Genomic DNA, 18829 nt, shown 5'->3' with positions numbered 1-18829 from the left:
TACCAACTACACTGACATTTGAGCCGTTTTTGATTCTGCATCGATATGTATTCGTAAAAGTGATACACTTTGAGGTTAAATTAAGAAGATTATAAGTGATAAAGCATAAAACAGCAGCTGCTGTTCAGGTAAGTTCACTTTTTTATTACATTTATTAATATACATATTTTAGTCAAATGGTATATGAGACACAAGAAGCTATCATGAAGAAGTAGGTCAATTGTTTACTTGACCCTTGCTCAAGACTTCGTTATCAGCAAGGTTGACAAATTCGACCATCTTTCACTGTAATGGCCCTCGATTAAGGACAAACTGCTTTTAAAAGAGATAAGTTTTGAATCATTTGAATCATTGAGGTTTCACTCACAATAATTTTATTTTATGGATCCAGTTATCATTTACTATTGCAAATAGACGAATCAGATAACGTACAAGTATTCGTATTTAAACATTAGTAGTTGTCGCAATACGGTCGATCCATTGAAGTGTTGAGAGAATAGTTCCGGAACATTCCACACTTGTAAAGATGGCCGCTAAATTTGTGCGACTTTGGGAAATACCTGTAGAATGATAACAGGAGAGTAACGCCAAAGATAATTGCTGACTGTTAAAAATATCTTACTTATGTGGCACAGTATGTGGACAAGGTGGATAATAACCATAATCAGAGTTAGAGGTTCTGTAAATGGGATTGAGGTCATCTTTTTGATTTCCATAACCTTTGAAAAGATCTGTAAAAAATAATCAGTTCAAATGATAAAACATCGCTTCTACGTCTGTTTGACAAAACTTACATGGACTCTCAAAACGTTTCGGTAGACTAAATTCGCTGGAAATGTCCTTTTCGGTTACACCGTGTTCGCTAATCTTCAAATTTTCACTGTCCATTTCCCACCACATCGAACCGAACCGTTTGCACTCGTAGTGACTTCTATGCAGCTAGGATTAAAGTAAGGAAAATTTCTGGTAATTCTGCCCATGACGTGATTACTGATCAAACAAACTCACTGAATAAATAGTTGCTAGGCAACTACAACATGCACCGTTGAATGGTGCTGGTTGAAATGAAGCTAGTTTTTACGTATATGACGATATTGTGTATCATTCAAGGTAAGAACAAGATTGTCCGTCAGGACTGAACGCAAATGCAAAATTTTGCGCCTGTCATCATAGCCTGCCAGTCATCGACCATTGAACAAAGCAACCCCTGCAGATTGTTCGACTGACAGTTGATGGAAAAATCGAACTGGCACAGCGTTCTGCGTTCACCACTGCGTCGACACAATCTTGCTCTTAGCTTCACTCTCTACTGCCCACATTTTTTTTCGAAAATTTTCATTTTTCCCGTGTTTCCCCGTGATCTCCTTCAGTTCTACAAAGAATTTACTTCTCTTGTTTTATATTTTGCTTGTTTTTTTTATATATATATTTTATTTATCTTGTTTAGTTTATGTTTGTTTTTGGTACTATTTGGCTTGTTTTTTTTTTTGTTTTCTGCTTGTTTTCATATTTTCTGCTGAAGATGTTGTGGCCTGAACCACAACACGCCCTTTTTCCATATTTACCATCTCTGTTTGGCGATATAAGACAATAAAACTTATGAACGACAACAGGTAAACGCAAGGATCACAATAAAAGACTAAATCGAGGAGGTAAAATGAAGTAAAGTCGATGGGTAGATAATTATAATACTAGGAGGTAGTTGATCTACCAACATGAAAATATTTAATAAAGATGAGCTCGTCCTTGGACGAGCAGAGTTGAAGTACAACCGACGAATGTGTACATTGTTTGAATAAAAGAAAGTCCGCAAAAATAATACTATTAACATCAAGAGTAGAGCCGGCTATGCTCGGCCCTACCTCGAAGACCCGCTGTTCCAGATTGATCTCCAGAAGGGCCAGGAGCAATTCAACAAAAAGAACGGGATTTGTCTTAACTAAACTTCGACCCAAAACCAGTAAATAGTGAAAGATGTTATAAGTATAAGTGAACAAATAAAATAGGTTTTATTTCCGAACAACATCATTGTTTTCATTTTTATTTGAAAAATTTAATTTAAAAAAAAACCCATCCTAAACTAAAACCGTCCTATAACTTTCACTAGAATAAGCACGTAAGATTTATAGAAAAAAGACATCTGGCTTTTACGTGTTAAACACGTAGAAATAACGTGAAATGATCTGGCCGAGCAAATTCCATTTCTACTAAGTCCATCTCGTAGAAGTTACGTGAATATTCTAGTGGAAAAAAAAACCATAGCTTTTCACGTAACTTCAACGTGAATGTTTTTATGAGTGTAGACTACGTCTTACTCGAAGGTACTGGGATGCCATTCCAAAAAACCCGGGCCGAAGGCCCTGGATTACTGCGTCATCCATCAAACGCTTATAACTTCCTTCCCTTAACTCGAATCGGACGGGAATGTCAAGTGTTGTCTGCCTGTGTGGATCAATCGGACCGCGCACTGGACTCACAATCCAGAGGTCGCCGGTTCGAATCTAGAGGCGGACGCAAAAATTCTAAGTGTAAATATAGGTTTTCGGTGCCCTCTCCCCGTGCCATACCTTCACACTTAGGAGACCCGGGAGGCGGAGTCTTGTCGCAAAAAGAACGATACACGCCTGTGGATCCGTTGACGAAACCGCAAGGTTTAAGAGGGCCACATGATAAGGTGTTACGTCGATTCCGTTTTTTCCGTCAAGTATCTATTTTGAGGGGAAAATCACCCAAGCACCGCTAATTCTTCAAAATTAAGCTATGGAAAACTCTATGTCCACATATCAAAACTTTACGTAGTCTACGCCATTCCGGTTATGTCTGTGACATAACTACTTTAACTTTTTTCCAAGGCCTTCAGTTTATCGAGTCAGGATTGTAAAACAGTTGTACAGCTGATCCTGGTTCCAGATGGCATGAACATTGTTAAGGTTTTCGTCCTTGAAGAGTAATGGAAGACACTAGTGGTTGCTACTAAAGTCAACTTAGTCGTGTAACCTTTCAGGTTACTAAATTAATTGTTTTATTTGTGCATGTTAGTTTTTAACTCCTAAACTAACAAGCTCGAGAAAGAAGACATTTGTATGGAAATTCCCATTTTTTCTCGAGCTTGTGTGTTTAGTTGTTAAATTGTTTTTGCATGAATATTATGTTATCTGTAATTTGTTATCTTATCTTCGCAAAAAAAGCAAAGCAATCCACTTTAACAACCCCCGGGTCTTTTGTGGTCTCTGTTGCAAGTTTCTGCTCATTTCTAGGCGTCCGAAGATTATGTGTTCCAGCACCCGGCCAGTCGGCAAGTAAACAAAAGCAACCACCTTTGGTGGTGAAGAACACCACGGATTTTTACAAGCTCGTGGCGATAGTGGAAAGTTGTAAATTTGGTTTCAATCCGATTTACAAACTAACCCGATTTGGAACCAAGGTGACCTGCTTCTCTGTCAAAGATTTTGACAAGTTGCAGGAGCTCCTCAAGAGGAAGAAAGTGGAATTCTACACCCACGAACGGCGGAGCGAACGAAATCATCGGATAGTTCTTCGTGGTTTACCTGATGAACTGAAACCGGAAACTATCATCCGGTGGGAGGCCTACCGGAACAAGCGGCCGAACGTGACCCAGTGCAGGAACTGCTTGCAGCTGGGTCATGGAACCAGGAACTGTCACCTGAAAGGGAGGTGCAACAACTGTGGGCCTAGCTGCCCTAAGCGTGCGGACTTCATCCGGTGGCGCCAGCAGGCGTCGAAACCGAAACCGCCGGCAAGGAAGGCGGAGAAGCAGAGTCCAGCAGTTCCGGCGTTCACGCCGGCGGAGTTCCCTCCGTTGCCGGGTGCAGTCCCGGACGGAACATCGAAGGATCGCCCTCACCCCGCAAGAAGCAGCCAAGGAAGCTCCTGAGACAGTGGAGCCACGAAAGAGGAAGCCGGGGAGGTGCTCTACAGTTCTGCTGTGGGGCATCTTCTCGGAGTACACCGGCAGATTCAAAACCTGCAAGACCCGCTTGGACCAAGTAACCCTCGTCAGTTACATGATCTCCAAGTATGGAGTGTAATGATTTTTTTTTATTTTTTTTTTTATATTTTGATTGTAAACTGATCCTCGGTCCTAACCTGGTCGTAGCACCTAAAAGGACCTAATAAAAATAAGTTATGAATAAAAAAAAAGGTTATGTGTGGTGAGTCACCCAAAACCTCTTTTACGCAAATGGACCGACGTTTTACTTCCCCATCCGATAGAAGGCCAGGAGGATAAGGCGGGAATCGAAACGCGCCCCATATCTAGCATGTTTGGGCTGGATTAAACATACCATAAACTGGGGTGACTTTGATAGCCCGGGGTGACATTGATAGAAATTTGATTTGGCCACTAATTTTGATACATCCAATGTAACAGTCACAATTTTGCATATATGTTCGATAATAAGCTATCCCTTAACGCCTACATACTCAAAATTCTCAAAAATGTTTAGATATTAGTTTGGCGGGCATTTGAAAAACCTATCAAAGTCACCCCGGGCTATCAAAGTCACCCCAGTTTACGGTATTTTGAATTTTTATTAAATTCCATTGTACAGCACAAAACTTTTATTATCGCAAAAAATATTTTTTTTGTCAATACTTAGATATTTTGGAAACTAATGTTTGCAAACCAACTGGACAGGTGCGTTTTAGAATACTTTTTTCATTCAAATGTTGAAATCATGTCCCGCACGTGTGGATCAATCGGACCGCGCACTGGACTCACAATCCAGAGGTCGCTGGTTCGAATCCCGCGGCGGGCGCTCTAAAAATTCTTTGTGTAAATATGGGTATCCGGCGCCGTCGCTCCGTGCCGTACTCAAACACTTAGGAGCCCAGGGCGGCGAAGTCCTTGTAGTTAAAAGGAAGACACTAGTGGTTGGTACTAGCAATGGTGGCCGACAGCTATAAAGTCAACTTCGTTTTTTTTTGTTGAAATCATGGCTCGTAAATTCAATTTTTGAACTTTTTTATGTTGTTGCCGTTAACGTGAAGACTTCCATCATTGTCATGATTTTTTCTTCAAAGATATAAATTTTGCGTCACTTTCAATATTTTGACAAAATTCCTTCAACAAGTTGTTTAGCATATTGCCCTACACATGCTGATTCCTTTTGGTAACGATTATCCCATTCCTTGCACGGAGAAAAAAGAGTTCTCAAAATCGTGAACAAGCGTTCGTGAAATTGGGAACCACGAACAAAGTGTTCAAATTTCATGGTACGTTTTTCAAAATCGTACCATGGAATTTGAACACTTTGTTCGTGGTTCTGAATTTCATGAACGCTTGTTCACGATTTTGGGAACTCTTTTTTCTCCGTGTGTAAAGTTATGGAAATCGTCATTAATCAATGATCGCGAACTTGGGCGTCAATGATTGTTCCACAAAATTATATGAATTTTGAGACATATTTGATTTAGAGCAAAAATTCCTTCAGTGGCTTCAAGAAGGCAACAACCGGCACTTTCTGATTCATTTTGGTGCAGATATTTGTTGTATTGAAATATAAAATTTTCTATGAAATTTTAACATATTAATGTTAATGTTTTAACATTTGAAAAGAAATATAATAAGTATTTTTGTCTAGTGCTTTTTACTAGCTCTATCTGTTGGAACACAGCCGTATCTGGCATGGGTATTTCTTTGTAATATACATGTTATCAAAAGTGGCGCATGCTCAATTGCTTGGTATGAAAATACTTATTGCTGAGTGCAAATACAGGTGAACGATTTAATACAGAAAATAGCTATGGTTTATGTTGTGCTAAATTTTTTTGTGATTTACAGAATGTAAAATGTGCCATATTACGTGAAAAAGCTGGACTCATAAACCGAAGTAGTGATCTCTTGATATTTACTAAAATGTGCTCAAAAATTGTACAGGATCAACCTTTATTGTTTCAACAAATGGCATTTTTATTTTGACACATTTTGCTTCTTAGTCAAGTATCAACATCACCTCATATTTTAGACAAAAAAATTTATTGGTTGTTGTGCAAATTATCGTATTGCAAAAAGATTAAATAGGAGTAGCACAAAACGAGCCATCGGATATAGTTCCTATCCAGCTATTAAAATCGATGCAAGGTGACGAGCATTGCATCCTTCAGTGAATTTTCATTTTGGTGATTCAATCAATGTGCTTCGTAGAAATAAAGGCGTAGTTTTAGATAATTTGAACTTTTACTATAGTGTTACTGGAAGTGATAATGCAAAGAAAATCGAACAAAATTAGAAGTAATAAGTTTGCAAAAACAAAATTACAACTTAAGTATCAATTATCGATCCCGTAATGTTGAACAGGCTGGTGGTCAAGTGAACACCTTTTTGTCTGGAGTGTTACAGATGTTTTCATATAGCGTTTGAGGATACACACATCGAAGTTGAATGAAAAGGGAAATTAGCTGTCAATTCAACATTTTCACAATGCGGAAACAGTATTCACCATGCATTGTGCAATATTAAATACAAAAGCCAGTTTAAATGCATGAAATACAAAAAAAAACGTTGCATGTAGAATTTGTGATGAAAAAAGATGACTTATATCGGGGAAAACACCTATATTACAGTGAAATTATTGAACCTGTACAAAATGGTTTAATATGTGTATAGGAGCGTAATAGAAAAGTGTGTTAAGATTTCATGTAGTTAAAAATAAAAAAAAACAGCTCCAAGTGAATGTCAGTTTAGAGTTTAAATTTTGCTAAAAAGAGTGAAAAAAAGTGAAGCTGAAGAAGCTTAAAAGTGTATCGCACATCTCATTATCCGTCCACTAAATATGAATCCTGTCGACTATTCAGTGGTGACAAATATTCGGTGTATCAGATGATAAAAGAATGGCCGTGGCATCAATGAAAATACATTTGGATACGAGTCATCGAAAACTGCTCCCGTATATATGACCAATTGGCAGAAAAAAAACTCCAGATAAAACTCATTCATTAATATCACAGACAATCATAATTCGTAAAATTAAAATCAAAATGAGCGGTAGTATCCATTTCCATATAACAGCTATTTTATGTCATATTTTATGTTTGCTTACCTGCTCGTGCCCTTATTTGATCCTTAAATAATTCTTACTGTACCATTGGTAAAATTGTCTTATTATTATTTTTCTATGAAACTAAGAAGAGGCTATCCACAAACCACCTTAAAACTTAGAAAAACCACCCTAATCACCTCTCTTTGATAATACTTTTTAAATTACTTTTTATTTCTCACCTCACAAAGTGTTCACGTAGTTCGTGGCTGGCCTCAAACCGCGCATTTTTGTATATTTTTGTATATTACTAATCAAATTTTTATATTCTTTTTTGCATACTAGTTTAAATTCATCTATATTGTACAAATGAATGCTGTATTAACTTATTTTGAAACATCAAAATCGATTCAATTATTTGCAAACATTTCTTGCATTAACTTCATACAATATTTTATTTCATACAAAAACTAAGAAGTATTGCGTTTGTAGCGAAAATCAAACGTAATGCGTTATGAAGGAAAATGGCCACGGTGCCCCAGAGGAGAAGGTTTTAGTATTATCAGTACCGCAAAAATAAACTCAGCAGTGTCCAAGTCGGATTTGTCAGTCCACTTACGATTACAACATAACATTTTAAAACGAAAATCTGACTTCTGGTATTCGCCGTTATATCAACATCTGTCTTTATCTGAGAAAAACCTTTTCGAAATGAGCTCGTTGTTCAATTCAATCAAAAACTTAGCAATAGGCGGCAACACCAACGCTTTAAACGGAAATCAGGAACCGTCAATTTATCTAGGTTGGTTCGATATTTCAAGATGACTTTAAGCTGTGTTACTTTTCAATTGTTAAATCTTACATTATAATAAATTGGTTTCATAGCATAGGGCAATACCATAAACTTATGTTTCATATGATTAACTCTCTAAACATCTACGATTATTTAATGTCATAAAAAAAATCTTCCGTGAACTTTTTAAAGTTACCCGTTATATTTATCTTACTAGATAGAATTAAATTTGCAAGATTTGTCATCACATTGAAAAAAACCAATTCTCGAAATCGTGAATTAAATTCACGAATGCGAGAACCACGAAGGAATATATTCACGTTTATAGTGTAAATGCACCATACTCATGAATAAATTCCTTCGTTGTTCTCACATTCGTGAACTTAATCCACGATTACGAGAATTGATTTTTTTCTGTGCACCTTTTGATTATTTAAAAACTTGTCTGAATTCGAACAATTGGGTTGCATGAAAAAATACTTCTGAGATCATATCTTTAATCACTTAAACTGTACAGTCGAAATAAGGAATCTTATCCAAATTAAGCCAAACCGCTAAAGGTTAAGGGCCCCTTGCAAATCTTTAACGATTGAGAAAACAATATTTTGATACAAATATCTCTTGAAGACTCTCAAAACTTAACTTAAAAGCAAATTAAAAAATCGATGTAAGAATTGTGTTTTTTCTGTGACTATTCTAAACGAAACGAATCATGATTATAAAAAAATAAACTGAATTGAAAATTTAATTTCCCTTCGTTGGTTTTTCAGAAATAGTTTTTTTTAATAAATTTAAAAATCTACAACAGTGTTTGGAAGAGGTAGATTAGTTGAACGCCAAAATTATTTATTCTTGAAATGAGCAATATATGACAAACTTCAAGCGACTTTAGTAAATAGACCATAGTATTAGTTTTATTATTATCCATTTTTACAATTAGGCACTTGTGAATTGTTAAAAGTTCAAAGTAAGCATTTGGCTGAATGAATTCATTTTATTTTATTGTTTGATTTACAACGAATATAACATGTGAATGAAAAATTTCAGTAAAAAATTTTACCTTTAGACGTATTCTTGCAATGTATTGAATTTGATAAAAGGAACAAAAGTTCGTTTTTTAACGTCAGTACTCTCCAAAAAGAAAAAAGTTTTGGTTTATTTCTTGATTCGATATCCTCCATTTTTATTCTCTTTTGACTTCCCTGATTGTTGCATGATTCCAAATATCAACTAACATATTCTTAATAAACAAATATCGATCGAATTGGCAGATTCGGAACACGCAACGTTCACCATATCACCGCCACCTCCTCCACCACCTCCCCCATCAACGTCAACTTCGGATCAAAATCTGAAAAGGATGGGAATCCCGGATACTCACGCCGATTTCAAACAATGGCTTCATGCTATGAAGATGGTCGCTCGATTGCCCGGTGGAATGCCGGCCGAGTTTCGCCGGAAGGTATCGACTATTGATTTGGCATACCTACACTGCCGTTCTACGCATAATTGTCCCATGTTCAAAAAAGTGCATCTGAGAAAAACGGGATTGAAATTTTTCGACCGATTTCTGTGTTTCTACGCATAATTGTCCCGCGAGTTCCTATCCACCCTATTTGTCAATAATCGCCAAAGTTAGTAGTTTTTCACTCTTATTTATGATCCTCAAGACACAATGCTTCGTTAAACTAATAAGTCTATGAAAGAAAATATGTGGCGGGACAATTATGCGTAGAAGTTTAACGATGGGACAAACAGACTTGGTGTTGTTTTTGATGAATTTCCGAACAAGGTACTAGATTTTATGTGTTTTTTTAAGTATACGATAAACTAAACTTAAAAATGTCAAAAAGTCAAAATCGTCCAAAAATGACATGGGACAATTATGCGTAGAACGGCAGTACACCTAAACCAAACGCCACTGCAATTCAATGATGAGAAAGCCTCTGACATTAATTTTCAGCACTACTGTAAATGGAAGATGAAATCATCTCGCCATCCTTACAGTCCGGCATGTCACATGTTAGTCAGCCTGTTTCACTACCAGAGGGATATAAAAAGAGTATTCAACGGCGAAGAACACAGTCAGCATTCTGCCTCTCCTTTACCAGCGAGTTCTCGTAGCACATAGGTAAAGAGTCAGACTATTAACCAAAGTGCCACGGTTCCAATCGCGGTATACGCACATTTTATTGAGCTAAAAATAGATCAACTGCAAATTTGGTGGGTGATCACATTGAATTGCAGCGCGTTATCTTCTGACATCAATTTGCAGAGCCTCTGACAAGTTTGGGTGTAGTAGAGAGTGATACGAAATACACTTTTTCAGGGCGTTCAAGGGACTTGCCATCTTGGGCGCATATGAGCGTTATTGGTTGAAACCGAAATTGGTCCTCGGACTTGTAAGTTTAAAAAGAATTAGCTATTTCCACAAAAAGTGGTTTAAGGTTAACACAATTTTTGAACACACTTTTGCGTTTTATGTTATCATCATTAAGTCCATGGTCCAGCCAGTTCGAGCACAGTATACACTAGAAAACAAACCCTTGAAAGCCAAAAAATCAATTTCGTATCACCACAAAATATTATATATTATGTATTCCTGTGAGAAACTCATAACGCAATTTTCTAAATCATTCAGCTTTGGCTAGCACTGTCGGACCGATACCTGCAAACGAAAGGAATCAACTGGGACGAAGAAGGTGAAAAATATCTCGGCGAGCAATGGGACGAAGACGATGAAGAGCTTGGGATTCAGATTGTAAAGGTAATGTTTTCGCTACCATCATCAGGGGTGACATTGGGTCTGGGGGTGAGATTGTGTCATACAAAAATGCTGAAATTTGTATGACCCAATCTCACCCCAAACCCAATGTCACGCCTGATGACGGTACTGAAACGGTACTGTTAATTTTTGTAATCAAATCTTTTCATTTATCAGGATTTACATCGTACGGGGTCGAGCCTATGCTCCGGACCATCCGGAACCATCAATCAAGCAAAGCTGAAACGGGTTTTACTGGGATATTCACGATTCAATCCTGAAGTTGGATACTGTCAGGGATTTAACATGCTGGGCGCCCTTATCCTACAAGTAATGGACAAAAATGAAGCAGACTCAATCAAAGTGATGATTTTGTTAATAGAAGGACTACTGCCACGGGGCTATTTTTGTGGATCGTTAGGTGGGCTGCAGACAGACATGGCCGTTTTTCGGGAACTTTTAGGAACAAAACTTCCCAAGCTAGCCCGCCACCTCCAAAAGCTACAAGGACCGGAGGGAGCATTTGAGCCACCTTTAACGAACGTTTTCACAATGCAATGGTTCCTCACTTTGTTCTGCACTTGTCTGCCTATTCCATTTGTATTGCGCATATGGGATCTGATACTAATTGAAGGTAGTGATGTTCTTCTTCGTACGGCATTGGCGATCTGGGGCCTTTTAGAGGGGTATGGCTAACACATAACTCAATTTCAAAGAAACCAAACTAATTTTTGATTTTGTTGTAGCCGTATTTTGGTGACGAAAACGGCTGATGACTTTTATTGTAAAATGGGAGCATTGTCTGCCGAACTTGTCAATGGAAACCTCATCGATTGTAATAGTCTTATTCAGCGAATTGTTGATATTGGTGCAATTCATGATCTCCACAAAATGCGCGAGAAACATTTGCACAACATTACCAAGCTGAAGGAGTCATCGAGCTTAAAGTAATTGTGATCATTATGCCATTTTGTTTTTACCTTTACTTACCTGCGTAACCCATTTTAGGATATTCTACTCGGACGAGGAAGGAGAGTCCGATGAGGATTCACGTTTGGCTGTAACTGCAACTGCTTGGGGACTTCGATCTGGGCGACGAGCCTCGCTAGGATTGCCCACTAACCTTCGAAATGCCGGCGATGGAAAAGAAAAAATGAACCTAGACATTTCCCTTTTAAAAAAGCAGTACGATAAACTTAGAGAACGACAACGACAGGCACATATCATCCTGACGGCAGCCGTAGCAAGACAGCCTCCAGCTAATCCACAGAGCAATTCACTGCAAGTTAATCAACTGTTAGTGGGTAAAAATGCAATCCTAAGCAACAAAGGGAAACGCCTTGGGCCGCCGCAAGGTGCTGTGCCTCCGATAAGGGCTCCCAAGTCGAGCAAACAGGGCAAATCGGGAGCTCCCAAGTCCCCAAAGCCAGCTGAAACCCTACACTGGAAAGACATGGATGAAAAACAACGTCGAGGAAGCTTAAAGTGGAGGGAGATGCAAAAGGACGGGAAAAAGCCAACCATCAAAGATGACTCGGATATTGCCAAACCGTATGTAGTTTAGGTAGTTAAATAGTTTATACGAATAGACTAAAGACCTTCAACTTATTTACAGAGAATCCCCAAAACTGATAAAGTCTTCAAGTGCATCCTCAGCCATCAGCAACATCTCGGAAACTGGTTCGTCGTCTATTGGAGCTAAAAGGCCGAGCGAATCTTCATCCTACAGTGAGGAGTCCGATGCCGATTCCAGTACCAGCACATCATTGTGCGACGATGACAATCAGCTTCTAAGCGCCTCATCGCTAGAAGCATCGCCAATGAAGCGAAGGCTTACACCCGACAGTATAAAGGAAGTTCCCGATGACGATCAGCTGGTAGTGACAACCGAGGACACTCTGAGCTTTGAATTCCCGGTGCTAGTAAACGTACAGCAACAGCATGTCCAGTCGGCCACCCTACCGGACATTGCAGAAGAAAGCCATACGGACACGCAAAGCAGCTCTGTTGACAGTAAACATGCTTTAGAAATTGCAGATAGTCCGATTGTAGAGATCAAAGAACCGCCGCCGATTAGCGTGAAAATTAAACCATCACAGTTGGAACTGGCAAGTCCTGTCGACGACAAGTCTTTGTCGATTGCCATTACAAGTACCAGCCAGCTATCGCCGATCCCTGATATCGGGCACTACGTGAGCATGTCCACCATCAGCCCGCTCAGAACACCTTCGTCAATTATGGACTATTCGGATTACTTGAACAACATTCCCAGTGACAGTACAGTTACATGTGACGCTCCAATCACCGACGCAAAAGACCACGCGCTGTTCAATGTCAACGAGGACGGAGTAACAAATCAACTTTTTGAACGAATAAACGCAGCTGAGCGGCCTAACAAACTAGATTTGAATGTAATCAAGGAACGAAAAGTTAGTGAATCACTAGTAAATACTACTGAAAGTCTACTTGATCGTAGTGACAATACATCGAAGCTCGAAAACTATAGCTTCACGAATGTTTCTAATCGTTCATCCATGTCGTCATCGTTTATATTAGAGCTACCGGTACGAACAAGCTTGCAGCACGATTCACCATTGATACCGCCGCCAAATGCAGAACCATCAACAACTGTTCACTCAGAAAAATCGCCAATCATTCAAACCAAAACATCTCAAAAGTATCAAATCGCTGATATACCAACCCCGTCGCCTCAAGAAAGTGATGAAAGTGAAATATATCTGGCAAGCCGCATTAAATTTCTTAAGGAAAAATCTTTTTCGATGGACGATCCCATTAAGGAAGACAATCTTCCTACAGAAGATTTGTCAAAGCGTTCCGCATCCGAAGGTTTGGTATCTGCTGATATAAATGTTTACAAGAGCAACAAGATGTCCGAAATTATAAAGGAAAATTCTCTGATACTAGGGCGTATAATAAGGAAAACTAACCGATTTGATGAAGACCTCACAGAAGAAGCAAAAAAAGTTGATCGGCTTTGTGTCGATGAACCGATCAACTTAAATCTGTCACAAGAAGTAAATGATTTAATAGAGAAAATAAACAATAGCAGAATTGAGTCTCATGAAGAAGCAAGTAGTACGAAAACTATATGTTCACCAAGAACGATGATCTCACTAGTTGAGAACGATGAGCGGTTTGGAGCTTCGTCAACCGTAACTTGGTCACACTCCTACGAAAGCTCAAATGATAAACCAAAACCTTCGATGAAAAGTCAGCAACCTATTAAAGTGGAATCGCCTGATACAACACCCAAGATTGATCAAACTGAATCAAAGAATGAAGCTGATATGAAAATTAATCAAAACCCAATACCAGACATAACAACGCAAAGAGTAGTCCCCCTTGATAACTTATCTAGAGTAACATGGTCTCACTCGTACAGGACATCGGAGGAAAACTTGGCTACCACCGCATTAGATAACGAACCTTCTTCGATAACGGAGACATCTGACATTGTTTTGTGCAAGGAATCAGAGGAGCAAGCCGTAACGGAAATAGACCCAGTTCTAGCTGATTGTGAGATTCCCAAAATAGCTGATGAATCGGAAATGAACATTTCCAAAACGGATCTCGTTATCAAACGCACGGAAGAGCAACTCGCGCGTTTCAAAGATCCCGAACCTACCTACTACGTAAGAAAGGACAATTTCCGTGAAATAATCATTCCAAATGAGGAGAAGGAACAAGCCGTAGTCGCATCAATCGAGGAAAAACAAGCGAGTCCTGCAAAAGAAGCTTACGTGGGGAAATACGCACTTGAAACATCAAAATCTACGTCACCACAGGCAAACACACAAGAACAAGAAAGCTCTCCAGTATCGAGAGTAAGTATTAAAAATTCACCCGAGCACACGGCAGATAAATTCAAATTTGAAGCTAGCGAAACTGGATCGAAAACAGACGAATTAATTAAGAAAACCGAAGAACAACTGGCGAGATTTCGTGCTCATGATAGACAGATTTTAGAAAAATTAGAAAAAAGACTATCTTTGATAGATTTAAAATTGGAGGAAAACCAAATACCGAACGAAACTTCCGAAAATATGCCACGAATATCATCAAAAACCGAGGAAATTATCAAAAAGACAGACGAACAGTTAGCACGGTTCAAAGCTGCTGCAGAGAGTAACGCAGAGAAGAGAAAAAGTCGCCACGAAATTGACGAGCTTTTGCAAATCAAAGCGGAATCACCAGATTTATCCAGCCGATCGTCGGACAGTATCAAGCTTGACGACATTTCCATCGCAGATGCAGAAGAGGCCGTTATTATAAAGCATGCTCAGGCGGAAATTCTGAAAACAATCAAAATGCCAGCAGAAGTAAAATGTTCCAAAACGGATGAAATCATCAAACGTATCGAGGATGGAAAACTTAAACTGGGTGACGACTACATTACCACTATCAAAACAATTGACTATCTCAAGCAGTCCAATGCAAACTTATCCGCCACATTGTCCTCGATCGAAAGCTCTATTAAGGCCATTGATGGCTTTTGTGACCACAACTCGGAAATTCATTCCAATAGAATCAATGACACTATTGATAATTTGGAAAAATCGTTAAAGCAATTCGATAAGGGCAGCACGGATCCACCGCTGGTAATGGTACACGACTACTCAAGTTCACCACATGAAAATCGTTGTAGACCAGCATCGAACAATAGGCCAAGCAGAGAATACTCCCCTCGGCATAGAAAGGAAAAAGATCACACAGAGAGAACAAATTTAGTTCTTCGTACTAAAGACCACAGCAGTGACTACTCATCGGATGCACGCTCTGCCGACAGGGAGTCTCCGAAAACGTACACTTTCCACTCATACTACAGTACATCACCTCCGCTTTCGCCAAGAATCGTAACCCCGGCGAAGAAAAGTCCTGAACCTGTTGAAAGCATTCGGCCAACATCGTTCAAGAGCACTTCCCACGATCGATACCTTCTTCAGAAGGAACCACAGATGATCAAGTTTGACAAGTCACCATCTTCACCCATCATCAACAAGTCGTATCTAGAATCGTTGAAACCTGCGACGCCAATCGCATCCGGGAGGACGTCCCGATCTGCCGAGAACTCACCACCCTTTCATGCTGCTCAAGTTTTGGTCAATCCCAGCAGCTATGGAAACACTGCTCCCCAACACCAGCACCACAGCGGCCTACTGCGTCTTCAGTCGTCGGGTCACGAAGGCGTCGAGTTTTCACACATCAAGAGTTGCGAAAACATCCTAATGCGGTTCGATTATAAGAACATTTCGGCCATTGCGGCCAGCTTTCCTGTTTCTAGTTCAACGCTCGCCACATCACCCAGCAGATTCCGCAGTTTAGATTTCAAGCAGGATGCTACACTTAACTTGAGTCTCAGTTCATCACCAAACAAGAACGTCTAACTATTAGCCAGGAAAAAGTGTAAAACTAAACGATTCCTCTGTGATATAAATCTAACTTTTTTAATATTTACGAACCGTACATGAGTTGTATTTAAGTTGCTTGTGCTCTTACTAAAAAAAAAATCCAGAAAGAGGAAAAAACTAAATACTGGGAAACGAGTTCATAACACAACATATATTGATCGTTAAGATGCTCTAAACCTCCCCCGATTGATTTTTTGTGTTGATCAATCCAAACTCTAATTGATCAGATTACTTGCTCGTGTTGCCGCATTTTCCAGAGATGGATTTTTAAAAATAATAAAGCATAGGGGAGAGTGGGGGGACTTGATCCCCGGGAACAATTGATCCCGAGCCTGTATCTCGTCAGCATGTGGGTAAAACAATTATCTTTGTTTTAGAAAGTTGTGCGAATTTGACTAAAACTTATTGTATAAAACAGAGAAAAAAATAAAAAAATGTTTAGATTGAGTTACACACATTTTTCTAGAAAGTGCTGCCAAAAACTTCCAAGAGATCTTTTTTTTATATGTACAGAAAACACACCAAAATTATTTTGAAAAAATGTTTTATTCATGAATTGTTTGATAAATTTATCAACTCCAAAACCCTTACGCATTTGACGTTAAATTTATCGTCATACTATTTTTACAATCAATTGTTAAAAAAGTGCTTTTAGGGAGCCTTGATTCCTGCATTTTTACAGTCACTGGAATCAACCTCAAGATTAATCAATTGGGCTGGGTTTTCGTACATAGTTTCCTTTAGTATAGTTGTACGTAACTTACTGCAATTTGAACCATTTTTCAAAAGTTTTGTAAACAAAAATTACCAGCTTTTGCAAACATGCTCAATTTTGGTCAAAATATAATATTTTATGTTTTTAAATATTTTAACTTGTTATATTTTGAACACAAACGTACAGGTTTTATGTGAAATTGCTGTAACTTATAGAAAATTAATAGTTTGAATGAATAAGAAACATTTTGCTTAACATTTCCTCAAAATGTTGGAAGGGGAATCAAGTTACCCCTAGCATTTGAAAATTCCGGTTTAAATTAGTTTTTTTAAACGCTTGGCATGATTCGAAAAGTTAATCTGATGCAATACCCTAATCAGCCAAATATAGTTGAATGTTTAAGCTTTCTATTCATGCAAAAAGTTCAAAGTTTTGTGAGAAATTGACAGAGTTATGTGCGATACAAAAAAGGGGATCAAGTCTCCCCACTCTCCCCTACATCTTCATTCAAAAAAAAATACAACTTTTAAATAAACTCTACTTGAACCAAAGCGACAACATTAAATACAATACACGGCAATAGACTGATGATCCGATCAATTTATTTCAATCGTAGGTTGAGTATATTGAAAATATCTGCAACAACGTGGAAAAGTGTTCCACCGAATCCTTTAATAATCCTCTCATCTCATCCAAATGAAATAACAAAAAGCTATTTTTTACAAAACACTGATCGCCATAATCAAAACGATGGTCACTGAAAAAAAACTAAAAGCTTTCATCCAAAAAATGTATAACATTTCAATATCAGTAGACCGGCATGTCAGTTTCCAAATGATTTTTGAGGAATGAGTAAGAAGCTTTGTCAGGGATAGAGTCCACGAGCAAAGCATGCCCATCTCGCATCGACCTGACCAATCTGCCCAATTTTTTAAAGGGTTAAAATGGAGGAAAATAAACATTTTTATGCATGTTTCTGTTTACAACCAAAAAATTCACTAAAAGAAGGAGTGCCTATTTTATATGTTAAACTGCCTTACCCAAAGCTTTCTCAGTCTCAGATGGTAGTCCCAGATGTCCCCTACAAGCTCCAGGTCGAATCGAGTTGATATCTGGATGAAACACTTTTTTATTTGAGTTTGAAAATTGTGTTGTTTTTTCACTAAAATGCCAATAACTCCATTCAGAAACCCCGCATTTAGTTGAATTGTAAAGCCCTTTCAGATGCATTTTGAGTTTTAAAATGTAATTGAGTTTTGCCTAAGTTACAGCGTTTTAAATTTTTTTTACTTTTTTATCCTTCAAACTTTGTGTCCCGACTTGCCCCGCTTTCCCTTGACCTAGAGTGCTCATATTTTGGCCAGATGCTAGTTTTATATGTACAAACATTTACCCCTGAAAATTTCAGGCAGAATGGTGAGGTCCAAACGACGTTGCCTTGTTCGTTGACTCGCTCTTAAATACAAATTTGCTCGATCCCTTGTTTTGTGAGGATGTAGAAATCTGATTTCAAGATTAATTGGCTCTATGAATTTCATTCTTTAATTCGTTTTATAGAGATAGAACTACAGAAGTAAATGTTTGTCTAAATTGTGTTTTTTTTAAACTGACGACGGTTTTATAATTTGAAGAAAATAGACCTCGACCATCGCTTTGATTTATCAATCTGTCAGCATCTGGAGCAACATTTGAAAAGGGCGCATAAGCCTTTTGATAGCTGGAACTATTTCGCAAATTCCGGGTAAAAAAAATCAAATTATTCGCTCTACAGCATTGCCTTGGCGTTCTCGATTACGAGATTCCTACTCGAACTAGGTGTCCGAAGGCTTGATTGTTGAGGCAATTGCAAAATTCCGGGTCAACATTTGATTATTTAACAAAACCCGCAGCGTTAGAAGGTAGGTTGGAAGGCTAGCTATTGTTGACTTCTTGGAGTTTTGTGAAAAACGTACCTGTTGTCTCGTAATTTTCAAAATAGTTCCGGTCGTCAAAATGCTTATCCGCCCTTTTCTCGTGTTGCTCCAGAGATAATATGTATTGCAGCGTATCAAAAAATTGTCTGTACAGCCCTGTACGGTAACTTTGTACGTTGTAAAAGTACCTAAAATTCGACGCGGGAAAACCTCTTTA

General features: G+C 38.5%; 2 protein-coding genes across 10 annotated transcripts; one reads left to right on the top strand and one right to left on the bottom strand.

Moving 5' to 3' along the window:
* Positions 1–118: 118 nt before the first annotated feature.
* Positions 119–997, bottom strand: LOC6034731 (UPF0691 protein C9orf116). Its single transcript, XM_001844959.2, has 3 exons — positions 795–997; positions 623–731; positions 119–560 (listed from the first exon to the last, which is right to left on the bottom strand). The coding sequence occupies exons 1-3, from the start codon at positions 898–900 to the stop codon at positions 452–454; spliced, it is 324 nt and encodes a 107-aa protein (XP_001845011.2). The 5' UTR covers positions 901–997; the 3' UTR covers positions 119–451.
* Positions 998–5725: 4728 nt separating this feature from the next.
* LOC6034732 (serine-rich adhesin for platelets) lies at positions 5726–16435 on the top strand. 9 transcript variants are annotated; one of them, XM_038266953.1, is made up of 9 exons: positions 5726–6103; positions 6586–7006; positions 7491–7800; positions 9063–9253; positions 10433–10558; positions 10733–11241; positions 11302–11502; positions 11564–12106; positions 12171–16435. In XM_038266953.1, the coding sequence occupies exons 3-9, from the start codon at positions 7506–7508 to the stop codon at positions 15958–15960; spliced, it is 5655 nt and encodes a 1884-aa protein (XP_038122881.1). In that variant the 5' UTR covers positions 5726–6103; positions 6586–7006; positions 7491–7505; the 3' UTR covers positions 15961–16435. The 9 variants fall into 9 exon arrangements, with proteins under 9 accessions (XP_038122881.1, XP_038122880.1, XP_038122889.1 ...); XM_038266957.1 differs by having other exon boundaries at positions 5738–5852; positions 6376–7006; XM_038266956.1 differs by having other exon boundaries at positions 5744–5852; positions 6354–7006.
* Positions 16436–18829: the final 2394 nt, after the last annotated feature.

The sequence above is a fragment of the Culex quinquefasciatus genome, chromosome 1 (assembly GCF_015732765.1).
Source record: "Culex quinquefasciatus strain JHB chromosome 1, VPISU_Cqui_1.0_pri_paternal, whole genome shotgun sequence".
NCBI classification, from domain to species: Eukaryota; Metazoa; Arthropoda; class Insecta; order Diptera; family Culicidae; genus Culex; species Culex quinquefasciatus.
Note: the sequence above shows the minus strand (reverse complement) of the source record. Positions and strands in the feature narration are given on the sequence as shown.